Source organism: Cervus elaphus, chromosome 9 (assembly GCF_910594005.1).
Source record: "Cervus elaphus chromosome 9, mCerEla1.1, whole genome shotgun sequence".
Classification (NCBI taxonomy): Eukaryota; Metazoa; Chordata; class Mammalia; order Artiodactyla; family Cervidae; genus Cervus; species Cervus elaphus.
The window spans coordinates 69,998,732-70,013,683 of NC_057823.1; the positions used below are offsets into that span (position 1 = coordinate 69,998,732).

Consider the following 14,952-nt stretch of genomic DNA (forward strand, 5'->3'; position numbering starts at 1 on the left):
AAGAAAATTTCAGCCACTTGGAGGCAGCTCTCTGCAAATTCTGATGTCCCCACCCAACTATCCAACGGTTTCCTCGGCACTGGTCTACCGGAGTTATAGGATCTCAGCTGCGGGGAATGGGGAGCCCAGCTGTGTGCTGAGTTTGGAAAAACATTTTGAATACTTTGGATCTGCCAAATACTTGGTTAAAGAACGATATCCTCCAATTTCTTAAGCCATGTGTATTTTAAGTGAAATGTAAGCCATATGTCTGTGACTCATTTAAATGCACTTCAGTGAAGCATGGTTTACCGAGAGTGCTGGGATATGCCTAAGCCTTTCTTAAGCTTCTCTTTGATACAGGAAATTGAATTCTGCCAACAATAAATGAAGCTCCTGACAAGAGAGGGTCAAAGAGAGCTGTCCTTTATCCTAGATAAGATGTTAAAGTCTATTCCTCACCCACAAGGAAGCAGGGAGCCGGGAAGAGGTCATGGTCTGGGTGGTATGTGGAGTTTTGCTCCAGATCAGCTGTGTATTAATATTACCACCAGGCCTCCTTGGAAGAGAAGTGCAACGGTAAGCGGTGGTGACTAACCCACCCAATCTATTGCTGAGAAAAGTCCTCTTCTGCCTCTTTCTCCCATTCTTGGGTTCTCCGGTATTACATACAACTCAAATAGGGTTGAAGAAAAAGAGTCAAGGAGCTGGATCACTCCATTAGCAGTGAACAAATTTTCATTTTCCAGGCCGCAGCTTGATTTCCAGGATGACAAAAAGTCCCTAAGATATCTCCCGAGGGACTGAAAAGAAGTTTGAGATACGAGGAGAGATGAAAGTTGGTAGGGGTAGGTACAATAACCAGTAAACCTCCAAATACCTAAATTCTGCCTTGACAATTACTGTTCCCCCTGAGCTCTGAAGGTAGATATACACACAAAAGAAAACAAATATCCACTCTTATAAGCCAGTCTTGTACAAACTCTGTTTCTCTTTCGCTAACAGGGCTGTGGTGAGACCAAGGGATATCTCTCCCTTTCCCAAGCCAAAACCTAAATCTTAGCATCATTTAGACTCAAGGGAGGAAGTCTAACGAAGAGATGACAGTTCCAGAACGTGTTTAAAGGATGAGCAGAGAGAAGTAGGTGGCCAAAGGTCCTCTGGGCACAGTGCCCACTGGTTGGGCTGCTCATCTGTTTTTGAAGGTGACCTTGTAATGTAGTAACATAGTCAGTGAGCATCCTGCAAGCAGGTTCAACAGTTCAATGTACCTTCCTTTGGAAAAAGTGAGAAGGGAGAGAGTCAGGGCCTACATCTTCCTGGAGGCATCCAGATGTCCAGATGCCTACAGTGAAGAAAGACTCCATTTGATTTCAGCAAATAAGTTGTTGTCCAGTATGGTTTCTGGATTGATGAGGCAGTCCTCAGTGTCTGGGGGAAATTACATGGAGGACAAATATTATGGATTTATGCCTCAAAATTGTGGGTTATGAAAATAGCAGCCTGTAATTTCTTCCCTGTAATTTGCCTCCTTGTGTTTATGGTGCTTAAACAATGGGTCCTGAGCTAGCAGTTCATTCTCAGCTTCTGTGGTTTTGGAGGTATTTGTCTTTATCCCACTGCCCCCTCTTTCCAGGAATGTCTCCAGAACTGGGGAGCAAATGCCCTGAGGCAGGGACTTCTTTTTCATTTTCCACTTATGTGGTGTCCCTTAAATAGGTAGTGCAGGAAAGGCTCTTAGAGCCTAACTGGGACAAAACTGCCATGCAACAGATGAGAAGGTGGAAACCCAACAGGGCCAACTGGCTTGCTGACCAATTCCACATCACCTGTCTCTGAGCTCAGTACTCTCTCCACTGTACCACAGAGTCCCAGTCACAAGTCAGGTTCTGCTAACCACAGCTATGCACCAACATTTGCAAATGATCAGTATGGGTGTGAATAAATATAAAATTAGTGAACATATGCTGAAGTTGAAGTTCCAATATTTTGGCCATCTGATGCAAAGAGCCGACTCACTGGAAAAGACAATGATGCTGGGAAAGATTGAGTGCAGGAGGAGAAGGTGGCGACAGAGGATGAGAAGTTTGGATGGCATCACTGACTCAATGGACATGAGTTTGAGCAAACCCTGGGAGACTGTGAAGGACAGGAAGCCCGGAGTGCTGCAATCCACAGGGTCACAGAGTCAGACATGACTGAGCAACTGAACAACAAAAGGGAACATACATGTTTTTAGAGCAGAATACTACCTTCATCACTACAGTTGAGTCTATAAAAATAACTGTGGAGCAATATGTAACAGTACAGTCTCATTTCTGCTCTTGCATCATCACAAAAGTAGCAGCCTGGCTGTGCTTCTGTGTGACTGTGCCTACGAGTATCTATGTGCATGCTCTCACACACAGAGAACAGGTCCATGGTGAGCCCACCAACCATTCACAGTGGATTCTCCCTGTGGGTGGGAGGCTTTCATTCTTTTACTCATTATATTTTGGTATTGCTACATGTTTTACAATGAGTATGCATTGCTTTTGCAATTAAAAAACCACAAGCAAAAAAAAAAAAAAACCACAAGCAAGAAAAAAATAATAGCTGCCACCTACAAAGTATACAGAGTACAAGTCAGGCACTATGCTGGCCCCCTGACAGGTGCCATCTCATCTTGTGCTCCCCGTGGCTCCAAGTGTGGAACTCAGACATATTATATTCCAGATAAGGAAACTGAGGCTTGAAGAGGACATACAGTTAGTAAGTGGCAGGGTCAGGATCCAACAAGGAGGCCACATTCAGATTATCCTTGTGATGTCACTCTTTCTCACCTGCAATCAACAGGGGAAAGGGTGTGTATCCCCCATGGGAATGTCAGCCATTTATCCTGAGCTGCCTCACAGTGGCAGAAGGCTGCCGCCGGCCACGTTATAGAACTAAGGCATCTTGGGGTGTCTGCTGCCTGAGCTGAACACCCATTTGCTATGCCCTCGCTCCTGGCCCAAGCCCCACACTCCTGCATCCTCACCATTGTTGGCAATCTCTCCACATGTGAATTCCACTAAACGCTGGCTCACTGCTATTTTGGGCCACGCATTAGCACTTGGGCTTTGATTAAATGAGAGAAGGCCAGACACCTCGGGATGATGAGAAAGAAATGAGAAATGTCCTCTCTCTGCCCTTACAGTTCCAGGAGTCCTTGTCCACTGCTCCTGGGAGGCCTGAGAATCTAACATGGGGGGGAATGTGGTTGGGGGTGGGCAGAGGGAATGGAAACCTTCATAGTCTAGTAGTGTTTTTGAACTTGGTGGCTGTCCCTGCTCCTTGGAACTGTCATCTCCCCCCTGTTCCTGTGGCTCACTTCCTCATTTCCTTCAGGTCTGGACTCAAATATCAATTCACCACCAAGGCTGGCTCTGGCCGCCATTCCAAACAGCACCTCCCTCCCTCTTTGGAGCCCTAATGCTTCTTTGTTTCCTCCATAGCAGTTGTCATCATTTGCTTGTTTATTTACTGCTCACCCCTACTGGAACACAAGCTCCAAGAAGGCAGAACTGTTTTATCCACAGCTGGATCTGCACTGCCTGCACTGGTGCCTAGAGTACATGGATCCGAGATGGGAAAGATGAATGAATCAATTGAGGATATTAAGAATCAGAGCATGAGGATCCCTTAGCACAGGGCCTAGTTTCCCCTCAAATATCATAGGATGATAAAAAGTTTACCATTTTTTTTAATAAAGTTTGAAAATCAGAAAAGCAGCACCTCGTCCAAGCCCCTCTCCACCCCCCAAGCTGTTTTGAATCCAGGCTCGCACGCATCATGAATGAAAAGGCTTTGGGAAGTAAACACACTGGGAAGTCGTGTGCAGTTGGAGTTCCGCTTGCTAACACATGTTCAAAAACAAAAAGCCCAGTTTAGACGAAAATAGCAGGAAGCTGTCCCTAGGGATACCTGGTGAGGTCATATTGCTTGGCTCTGCTGCTTCCATTTTTGTCAGATCTCCTGCCTTCTGCCAATTGGAGGAGGCCAGGAACTATATCCAGCCCACTGCTGATCACTGGGAAACAAGAGAGCTGCTCCCGGCAGCAGACAACTGAACCACATTTCCGGGCTCTCCTCTGGAACCTCAGAATGGGACAGTAAAAAAAAAAATCACAATAGCAGTCAATTACTTACCGTGTGCTCTGTAAGCACTTTGCATACATCACTGCATTGAGCCCTCATAGCCACGCTTACGAGGCAGGTGTTACTATCCTCATTTTATAAGTAAGGACACAGACTCCAAAAGACCCAGCAATGTGTCCCCAGGTTAATCAGCTAGTAAGTCGAATCTGGGTTTCTGTGACACAAATGATCCTCATCTCATCTCTCTCATTTACTTGCTGTGTGGCCTTAGACAAGTTCCTTTCCTTCTCTGAGCTGAAGTTTCTGCTTCAGTGTTTTCCAAGGCATATTAGTGCCCTAACTTCCTATGACCTCTTGTAAAGATTACAAAATATGAGGGAAGGATGAGTCCCGGGATCCTTGCCTGGCCAATCCAACTCCCAAGAGTTTGTCCATGCCACCAATCCCATCACATGGGCAGCCCAGAGGAAGCTGAGGAGTCAGATACTCTAAATGGAGGCAGGAGAGGACAGCTGAGATGGAGGTAGCAATAGGAAACCTTTAGTCTAGAGCCGGACGGCTGGGACTGTAAGAAACTGAAATAGACCCTGAGAGAGACTAAGAACACACCCTCTGAGGGGCTTCCCTGCAAGACCAGAGGAAGACAGTGCAAGGAGAAATCCCAGGCAGACAGGGCCCACACTCTTGGCAGACACAGCCAGCCAGGTCTATTCCAGGGAAATGGAACAGAAAGAACACATTTCTGGGCCAGTTTCACTTCAGGAGGAAGGCACCAGGAAAGGACTGCTTTCACTACAAGGAGGAGAGCAACAAAAATGACTGAGATGCCCATTTTTCTGGCTTCCTAAAGGCCACCGCGTCCCGGAGGCAGAGGAAAGACATGGATGAGCACTGCACACACTGCTTAAGTCATGCTTATAATGCACTTCCAACACCACTCATCCTCCTCCGCGAGTGTCCAAAAAGCCCAAATTTGGAATAATTTATATTCTTGCTTTCCACCCAAGCTGAGCAGTCATTCCATCCTTCTGGATATGGGAAGGTCCCTATCTATCCCTTTCTTGGCAGTGATGTGTGTGATTACTCATCTGCTTCCAGGGGACTCCACGGGCTGCCAAGAGGAGACAGGCAGTTCTCTGAGCCATGCAGCCTTATCTGCGAGGTCTGTGTGGCAGAATGTAAGCAGGACTGTTGATGAGGAGACAGCAGAAGCCTTCAGAGGGCCCTGGCCAAGTAAGGAAAGCTCTCCAGTGCCCAAAACAGACTGGGATTGGTCAAAGACTGGGCCACACGCAGCCGTGCCTTACGTCTATTTACCTGCTCGATAACATCAATCAAGATACAACTGTGCTTGACGGCCAATCAATGTGGAAATGTTTCTGAGCGAGGCAGCCACCCAAGAGAAATGAGGTTGGGGATATGGAAGAACCAGGCCGATGAAGCCAGGAGACTGCTGACTATGCCCTTATTGGCAGAAGCTCAGATGTAGCTGACCCAGAAGAGACGGAGCAGTCAGGGTGTGAGCGTCAAATCCCAAAACACCCCACCTCGCCACTCTCCTCTCTGCTGCTTTCCTCTAATCTCCTTCACTTCCTGCCATGCGCTGTGCTGGAGCGAGTAAGACAGCTGCCCAAGTCCTCCAGCCCATCCCTTCCTTAGTGTCTTTCTGTCTCTCTCTCTCTCTCACACATACACAGTGAACCCTAAGAGGCCCCAGAAATTTCCCCAGCTTGAGGAAATTCAAGGAAGATGGTAAACAGTCCAGCAATTTCACAGCAAGTCTAGAGATTGTGGAAATGCAGGCTTTGCAAGAATGCTCCCAGCAAATGAACCCCAGGTTGACCGCCTGGGTCACTTCATTAACTACTTCCTTCCAAGTCAGTGGCACCTGCGTCCGGCGCTGACACACAAGTGGGCTGTCTCGTTTTAGACAAAGGAGAAGTCCACTTACTCATTCTTCTCCAGGTCCAGGATCAGCTCTCGCCCCTCAGCCATCACCCTGAGCTCCGCTTTGAGTGGATGCTAAAAGAAACAACGAAAGAATGTCAGATCCAAAAAGCAGGGGCCGAGGCTCCCAGGGAGAGGCTAAGGGTCCAGCACAGAGCTGACATGGATGGAGCCACAAGAAGTGAATGAGAAAGGGTCAACTGCATTTGCAGCCCAAACATGAAATAACTTCAGTCCCAGAAGGACCCATTTCTCCTCCCCCATCTGCCTTCTCCTTACAGACAAAGGAAAGAAACTCCAAGCCGAAATGTGGTGTAAGTGTCTGCATGCAGGCCTGGTAAAGGCAAACCCTAAAAACACAATCCTGGACAGCAAATTTGAGTGGAAGTCAGATCTGGGATCAAGTGTAGGCTTCAATGCTACAGCTGTGGAATCAGGCATGTTACTGAACCTCCCTACAGCTCAGCTTCATTTGTAAAATAGAAGTAATAGTCAACTTTGTGGGGATAGCGTAAGGACTAAGTGACAAAGTAAACGTAAAGAATTTGTTATAGTGCTTGGCACACCAGAAGCCCCTGTTACACGTTGGCTGCTACTTAAGATACCAGGGAAAGCCTCTTCATCATGGACTCTTATTTTACAGTGGCTCTCAGTTTGGATACCCCTCAATCATCTCAGAGGAGGCAACTGGAAGAACCTCCAAGTAAGGTTTTAAAGGTCCAAAAGATAACATTTTACACAAAAAATTTACTAAGAGCCAAAGTAGCTAGATACCCAGAATAGACCATTTAAGGTATCATACAAATGATCAATAAGCATTAAAAACATGTTCAGCATCGCTGGTAACTGCCCCCCCCACCCAAAAGTATTTTTTAAAGATATCTTTTAAAAAATCAAAGCAACAAAGATTAAAAAAAAAACCATAAATCACAATGCAGCAGAGTATACTATAGAATGGGCACTCTCACACCCTACCTATGAGAATTTAAATTGATACCTGCTCACCAGAAAATAATCTGACAGTATGAACCAAGAGTTTAAAAATGTTTAGACCCTCAAACCCTATAGAAGATTCTATCTGAAGGGAACAAATGGAAACACAGGCAATGGTTTATACACAAGGATGCTCATTACTTACAATAATAACTAATGAAACAGAATCCAAATAATCCAAATGTAGAAGAATGGTTAAATAACCAATAATCCATTCATATGACAAAACATTAGACAGCCATTCAGAATGATGGCTTTCAATCATTTTTAAATTATCAAGAAAGTATACATGATAATGATTAAGCACAAAGGTTTAAAACATAACACTGTGTGCTTTATTCATATATATTTTTATAAAGGGACAAAAGTAGAAATAAATCAAAAGGTTACCATAGTTACTTCTCATTAGTGAGATCATCTGTTGCTATTTAGTTGCTCAGTCGTGTCCTACTCTTCTACAACCCCATGGACTGTAGCCCACCAGGTTCCTTTGCCCATAGGATTTTCCAGGCAAGAATACTGGAGTGGGTTGACATTTCCTTCTCCAGGGGATCTTCCTGACCAAGGGATTGAACCTGCATCTCCTTCAGGTTGGATTCTTTACCACTGACCCACCAGGGAAGCTCAGTGTGATCATAATTCAATTTAATTTTATTTTTTGCACTTTCCCATGTTTTTATAATGGCCTTTTATATTTTCAGAAATGGACTTTTAATCCCGTTTTATCTAATTATTGTGGAAAATTTCAAAGACATTAGAAATCCAAGTCATCATAAACTTTCATCCTTTAACAAAAGTTCAATTTAGCACAGCTGAACTTTTCTTGAAGGCAGAAATTATTTAATTAAAACAGGGTATTTACGTATTTAAACATTTTTAAAAAGATTGATTCTTTGGGTGTTTTAGATGCACGTTCTCCAACTTGGGACCAAGGAACTGATCAACTCGTGAAGTCTCTTTCAATTCACATGAAGCTCTTGCTAGAGGAAAGCTTCTATCCCTTTTAAGGTCAGCCTCAAAACTTAGTTTTGGCATGTATGAGCAAGTGCGTCACCTGCTTTGCCACCTCTGGTTGGGGGCCTCCCTCTTCCAAGCACATTTCTCTTATCAGCTTCAAACCCCATTTCCCATTAGGGTCCTGGGCATCCCTGAGGCTTTTGTGCCACTGAGGGCTCTGATGTGGTCCAAACATTGTGATCTCGGATGCTTGTGCAACCCTGTCCTTTGCTTTGTTTTGCAAATTTATCCTACTCACTTCTCTTAAGGAACATGTCAAAAACACGGGAAGAGGAAGTGACAGGGATGTTATGCAAAAACTTGCACTGAGAAATTCACTTCTGTATTTTCTGACTCTTGGATTCAGCTCTACCCATACCTATTTCTGGTTTGTTGCTTCACTCTGGGGAGTTGTGGCGCGAGGGCCTTGTCCAATCACATGAAGCATCAGGGACACAGTCCCAAGTGGGCACTTGAGGAAACACACACAGCAATAGAGCTGTATCTATTCCCTTATCCAAGAGAAAGGTGGCCTAGAGTCCACACACAAAGAAGGAAAGTTGACATAAATCAAACCACTGTCACTTCTCCTCCAGAGAGACACAAGCTGCAGCCTGAGTATGAATATTTAAGTGGGTAATCCAAAACTATTGCTCTCTAGTCTGGAAGATGATATCAGACACTGACATTTAATATATGATGTTCCTTGTTTCCAGGAGATGTTTCAAGCAAAACAATGAAACAGCACTACAAAGATTCATGTAGCTTCCCTGTTCCGATTTACTCAGGTTTTTCTCTCGCAACTCCACTCTGTGCTAGGAAGGGGCGACATCACCTTTCCTAGGAAGTGAAGGGAGCTGACCCACTGTTTATACTTCCCCGGGGCAGGGTTTTAAATGCCTTTCTCTTTTGAGGTAGATTAAATAGATCTTCAAGCTGTACAGCATATTGGAAATCTATACTACGTGTCTACATCCTCCCTAAGACATAGTCATGTATATTTAGTATGTAGTGTTCAACTAACATTTGCTAAATGAAGTAATTACATGAATGGGAATAAGATGCCTGAGTGAGACCTACTTCTCCTCTCCCTCTCTGACATTCATTCATTTATTCAACAAATATTTACGGTGCCAGGCTAGTCCTACAAAGGACAATGACCTGGGCAGATTCTAGGCAGACAATGGCTGGGAACAAAGACAGGATCTGAGCTCCACTTTGTTTCTCAGGCCCTTCCTGAGGATGCCGGGCATCCCACATCTGGAGAGAACAGAGAGGCATCTATAAAAGTATCAGATCCATTCCTCGGACAATAATGGATAGGCTGGGATATCCAAGATCTTAATTTTTAAAAATAGCCTGCCCTAGGATGTCCATTCATTAATTTGTCTAGACTTTTCCTGGAGCTATTTTCATTCTCTCCTAATTTTGGATGAAATGAACTCCATGCATTTATTATCTCTAGGATAAAATATTATTTGCTTTCATTTGTCCTAATATTTTTGCTGTAAGTTTCCTCCAAATTGGAGCACTTTTTTGGACATGTCTGCATTCCTCCAGCCATAATTTCACGGATTCTGGGCATTTCTACTCTCCATTTACCTTTCCAGACTCAAGGACTTCGAAGTCTGAAATCTTTCCTGACACTGCTCTCTCCTCTCTTTCCTACTATAATCTTGCTGTTATATGTTGCCCAATAAATCACTGACCGTTTGAACCCAAAGCACTCTTATTAAGCACCCCTCCTCTCCAGCCCTCTTCCTTCTTATCCCCTCTAAGCCCTATTTTTTAAATGAGGAAACAGGGCTCAGAAAGTGAAAGGTCCGATAGCTGGTTATTGGCACACAGCAAGCACATCTTCCTTTCTAGTTCTTTCCTGTCTCACTTGAGCTATAAGAACCAGAACCAAAGACTATCCTAGATGCACAGGTCCTTCCTACAAGAACAGGGTAATGTTTTCTGTCTTATTCCCAATCCGCTTGATGAGGCCTATGCATTCTGCTGGTGTTGTGGCCCAAGGAGCCTATTGAATTTTAAGATTATTGGATTTTAAGACAGACTTAAGGCTGTACTAGATCCCTGTGTGTGTACTCAGTTGCTCGGTCGTGTCTGACTCTTTGCAACCCCATGGACTGAAGCCCCTCAGGGTCCTCTGTCCATGGGATTTCCCAGGCAAGAATATTGGAGTGGGTTACCATTTTCTCCTCCAGGGGATCTTCCTGACCCAGGGATCGAGCCCACATCTCCTGCATTGGCAAGTGGACTCTTTACCACTGAATTACCTGGGAAGCCCTACCCTGCCTCTTGTTTTAAAAATAGTTTGGATTATCATTTTTCTCTCCAAGTATATCATCTCATCAATAAAGTGAAGCACATATTATGCAGAGCAAAAAAGACTAGTGACAACATTTAATCAATCCCAATTGAGAGTCAGTGATTTTTGTGAAACATACTTGCATTTAGCTTATGTCGGCATTAACATGGATTTTCATTTCCTCAACTACTGGCATCTGGAAGTGTTATAGTAGGTTGTCACACAGTGAAGGAAAGTCCCATCGAGGATTTCCAAAACTGGAGTACACAGAGGACAGAGTGGGCCAGAAACAGAACTAATGGTGACAACCATTAGCACCTCCAGAAAAGTCAAGTAGGTGGCCCCCAAGCCCCACAGAACAGAGTTGTCAGCTTCTGCCGGTGAAAACGAGATGCTTTGAGTCTTACCTTTTCTCTCATGGGGCTTTCTGCAGTCTTCCACTGAGGTATTATCAGTTCATGCTGCAGCTGGGGGCTGCCTTCCCCTCTTCCTCCTGCCAATACAGCAAACACATCACTGGAATCCCAGACCTCTGTACCCTAGCTAAGCCAGGCATGCAGTGCCAACAGGGAAGACTCCACACTGGGGTGTTAGGAGACCTGTCGATTCCAGGCTCTCGGCACTTACTATGGGTCTAGCACTCTGCCAGGTACTGATAATAGAGTGGTGGATCTGTGGATACTTCACTGGCTTACTTTCTAGAGATGGGAAGAGATGACACAAATATTCTCATATGGTACAACAGGGTCATGAAATAAACAGACACTGAAGAGGGGGTACCTATTTTAGGATGATCGTTAAGGATAGCATTTAATTGAGACTTGAGGGACCAGAAAGATGCAAAGATCTAGGGGTCTAAGAGTGTCCCAGGGAAAAGGATCAGCAAGAGCAGAAACAGCTTGGCCTGTTTAAGGAATAAGCAGAAGTTAGAAGTAGCTAGAACTGAACAAATGAGAGGGGAAATTGGCAGATATGGTCAGCAAGACAGATATGGGGTCTGCTATCACAGAGGGCATGGAAAGTATCTGGATTTTATTACAAATCCTGTGACTTGGAAGGCACTGAAGGGTTTAGACACAGAGCAATATGATCTGTATTCGGTTTGCAAAAGATATGACAATTGGGTGGAGACTGAGAGGATGGAAGTGCTGTAGGGGCAGGGGTGAAAGTAGAAGCTGGAAGGCAAGGATGGAGCCTTACGGGAGCCCTGGTCAGAGGTGCTGGGAACTCGGACTAGAATGACGTCAGTGGAGAGGAATGAAGTGTTTGGGTTCTGGGTATATCTGGAGGGCAAGCCCCTGGGTATTATTCACATTGTGCTTCAGTTTTCTCATCTGTAAAATGATACCCACCTGCCCATCTCACAGCATTAACGGGGAGAGTTGCTGTGAAAGTGCTTCCCAATCCACAAAGGCATCATTGCTTTAACCTGAACTCCCATTTGCATATCATTTCCTACTTTCCAAATAATTCTCACCACCCAGACCTCTGTACTCAACACAGCCCTGGGAGGTAGGTAACACGATTCCTGTTTTTCAAGAAAGGTGAACTGAAATCTGTTTGGGGACAGACTTGTTCTAGGCAGGGCAGACTTCAAACACTGGTTGCAGACAATCTTAATAAAGTGGTAATTGCTCAAGACCTAAGTAAATTAGTCTCTGGTAAGAATAGGCCACATCCACAGAACTCTTGAGGTCCTAAGTGAAGACTCCAAAAATCTGTTCTTTCTAAACCAACCACATGAATCACATAGAATATAATGAGTTACATAGAAGATGGCCATATTTGTTCTGTTACACTGGCCCAATGATGGGTGATGAACTTCCCTTTCAGATTACTGATATGATGCATTCGCAGTCAAAATATATCCTAAAAAAAAGTCACTAGACTAGCATTAGTGTTATCAATTTAGTAAAAATGAGAAGCAATGCATTTATTTACACATTTTCTGACTATAGGCCAAACAAACACTATGCTAGATGCCTGATATTGGGGAATCAGAAAGACAGTTTCTGCTCTAGCGGCTCTGATAAATCTAGATTCTTTGCAACAAAAAGGAATTATGATATTTAATAGAACATTTAAAGGGATGAAATGATCTTTATGATTGCAAAAATTATGGAAAGCTAGGCTCAGTAATAGAGAAACACAGTACAACTTAAGAAAAACTGTTTAAACCTTGGAAATAAAGCAAAAAAGAACAAGTAGGATGTCTTTTCAATGTCACATTTGGAGCATTGGTTAGCAGGCCTTTTCACAGGTCAGTGAATTATCCAGGGAAATGTACCTTTGTTTGCCTTTAATAACTAGTAATTAAAGGGTATATACTCTGCGAAGTTTTGTGTTAACTATAACTTTCAGTCTGGTAGAGATGCAAATAACTCCAGCATAGTAGACAGATACCTAAGAATTATGGTTGTTTGGCCCCATGGAGCACTGACCACTTTTATATCTGTCCCAGCACAGGATTTCAACAGTCTCCAATGCCCGTATCACTCCTTTTTTCTCTAATGCTTTAAACTAGCTTTATCATTCTATTCACTGACTCTCTGAAGAATCAGATCAATCCTTGCCAATCTTCCATCCTGTATTTGTATGAGAGTCGTGTTTTTAACTTTCTGAAAATTGTACTTCTGCAATTTCTTGGCGGAATTTACAATCATTGAAACCATGTTGTTGGAGAATGTAACGATGTGGAAATGCTCATAAAGTGAAGTGGAATATGCAAGACACAAAACCGTACATATGGTATGGTTCCAATTTTGTCCAAACGTATTTATAGGCACACACACAAAGACTGGAGAAAAGAGGAGAGACTCGGAAAGCAGCGGAAAAGCCAGAATAACAGAGGAAAAGGAGAGAGAGGAAGGCAAGCCGGGGAGGGACCCACTGTTTTCTGCCTGCTCTGGATCTCCCGCATCTCCACCACCTCCCGGGGCGCACAACGTGGGAACAAAGCCGGGGCTCCCGGGCGGGGGAGACAGCAGGGGCGCGGCTCTGAGTTGCTGAGGGGGATCCCCAGGTCCCCCAGTCCACCCAGGTCCCCCAGTCCACCCACCTACAAAGCCCCCCGTCACCCACCCCCCCACCCCCTCCGCTCCGCTACTTACTTCGGGTCCATCCAGGCAGGGCGAGCACCAGCAGCCAGAGCTGGGCGACGCCCACGCCCCGGGGCATGGTGGCAGCTGGCCCCTCGCGCAGTCGGCGCTCACCAGCACGCGGCCATGCCAGCCCCCTAACCAGGCCGCCGCGCTTCTGGAATCCGCCGCGCTCGCCCAGCAGCTCCCAGCCCGCTCCCAGCCATTGACCGTTCGCTCCGCCCCTCAGCTCCACCGGGGCTGGAGGAGGGGCGGGAGGAGGCTGGGTGGAAGCCAGAGCGACCCCTGAGCCTGGCGCGGGGGTGGGGCAGGGGCGGGGGAAACTGCTCAGGTGTCGGCGATCAAGGGAGGGAGACTCTGAGCCCGGGGAAGGGTGGGCGCTTCACGGTGGGCGCTGCCTGAGGAGGGTTGGGGGCTCGAGTTTGTAGGAATTAAACTGGACCCTTCTCTGCACAGCCCATTTTCTCTGTCCCACGCCGGGCTAGACGCCTTGGGTGTCACTCAGGAGGCTGCTCACCCAGCACCGGCCTCCACCCTTGGAGGCAGGCTCCGAAAGAGTTAACCTGGCACAGATAACTAAGTGCTATACGGAGTTGTTTTCTTAGCACGACACAAATCGAGGATCCTTTCCTTCTGACTGGGAGGAGCGGGGTGGTGAAGAGAGGATTCCCAGAGGAGATGACATCTGAGCTCCGGAGGAGGCGAAATGGAGCAGAAAACCCTAGACAGACGACTAGGGCGGGAAAACTCGTGGGTCGAATTGGGGGGAACCGGCATTTGGGACAGTTAGCATTTAGGGTTTTGAAGGAAATTGGAGGGAGATGAGACTTGAAAATAATAATAATAATGACTGTCACTTACTGAAGGCTTCTGTCTACTAGAAGAAGAAAATAATAACTAAGACCGATACAGCATTTCCTAAGTGCCACCGTTCTCAGCACTTTACATATGTCAACTTATTTAATTAATCTAGGAGAAGAATTACCTTTTATTGCCCTTTAAAATCTTCCAGGGGCTTTATATACATCATCTCTTTCCATTAGCCCAATAATCCCCTGAAGTAAGTACTAACAGTATTCTGGTTTAGAGATGAGAAACCAAACCTGAGAGGCTAAGTAATTTACTCAAGGTCACACAGCTAAAGTCTGAGGCTGGATTCAAGTCCATATCTGAATAGTTCCAGAGCCTCTTACAGCACATCTTATTTTACAGATGAATAAACTGGGGGTTCCCAAGTGGCTCAGATGGTAAAGAATCTGCCTGCAATGTAGGAGACCGGAATTTGATCCCCGGGTCAGGAAGACCCCCTAGAGAAGGGAATGGCTACCCACTCCAGTACTCTTGCCTGGAGAATTCCATGGACAGAGAAGACTGGTGGGCTACAGTCCATGGGGTTGCAAAGAGTTTGACACGATTGTGCAACTAACACACAAACTGATAATCAGGAAAAAAAACTGTCTTGCCTAAGATCCCTGGCAAAGTCTGAGCCTCAGATCTGTTATCTAT

The 14,952-nt window shown here is 45.3% G+C and overlaps 1 protein-coding gene across 1 annotated transcript in view; it reads right to left on the bottom strand.

The window, feature by feature from the left end:
• The window catches only part of ADAM19 (ADAM metallopeptidase domain 19), an 86,272-nt gene extending 72,475 nt beyond the window's left edge, over positions 1 to 13,797 (bottom strand). The window contains exons 1-3 of the mRNA XM_043913411.1: positions 13,459 to 13,797; positions 10,756 to 10,841; positions 6,050 to 6,120 (exon numbers count right to left, since the gene is read on the bottom strand). Coding sequence (XP_043769346.1) covers positions 6,050 to 6,120; positions 10,756 to 10,841; positions 13,459 to 13,525 — 224 coding nt within the window. The 5' untranslated portion in view covers positions 13,526 to 13,797. The remainder of the gene's footprint in view (positions 1 to 6,049; positions 6,121 to 10,755; positions 10,842 to 13,458) is intronic.
• Positions 13,798 to 14,952: the final 1,155 nt, after the last annotated feature.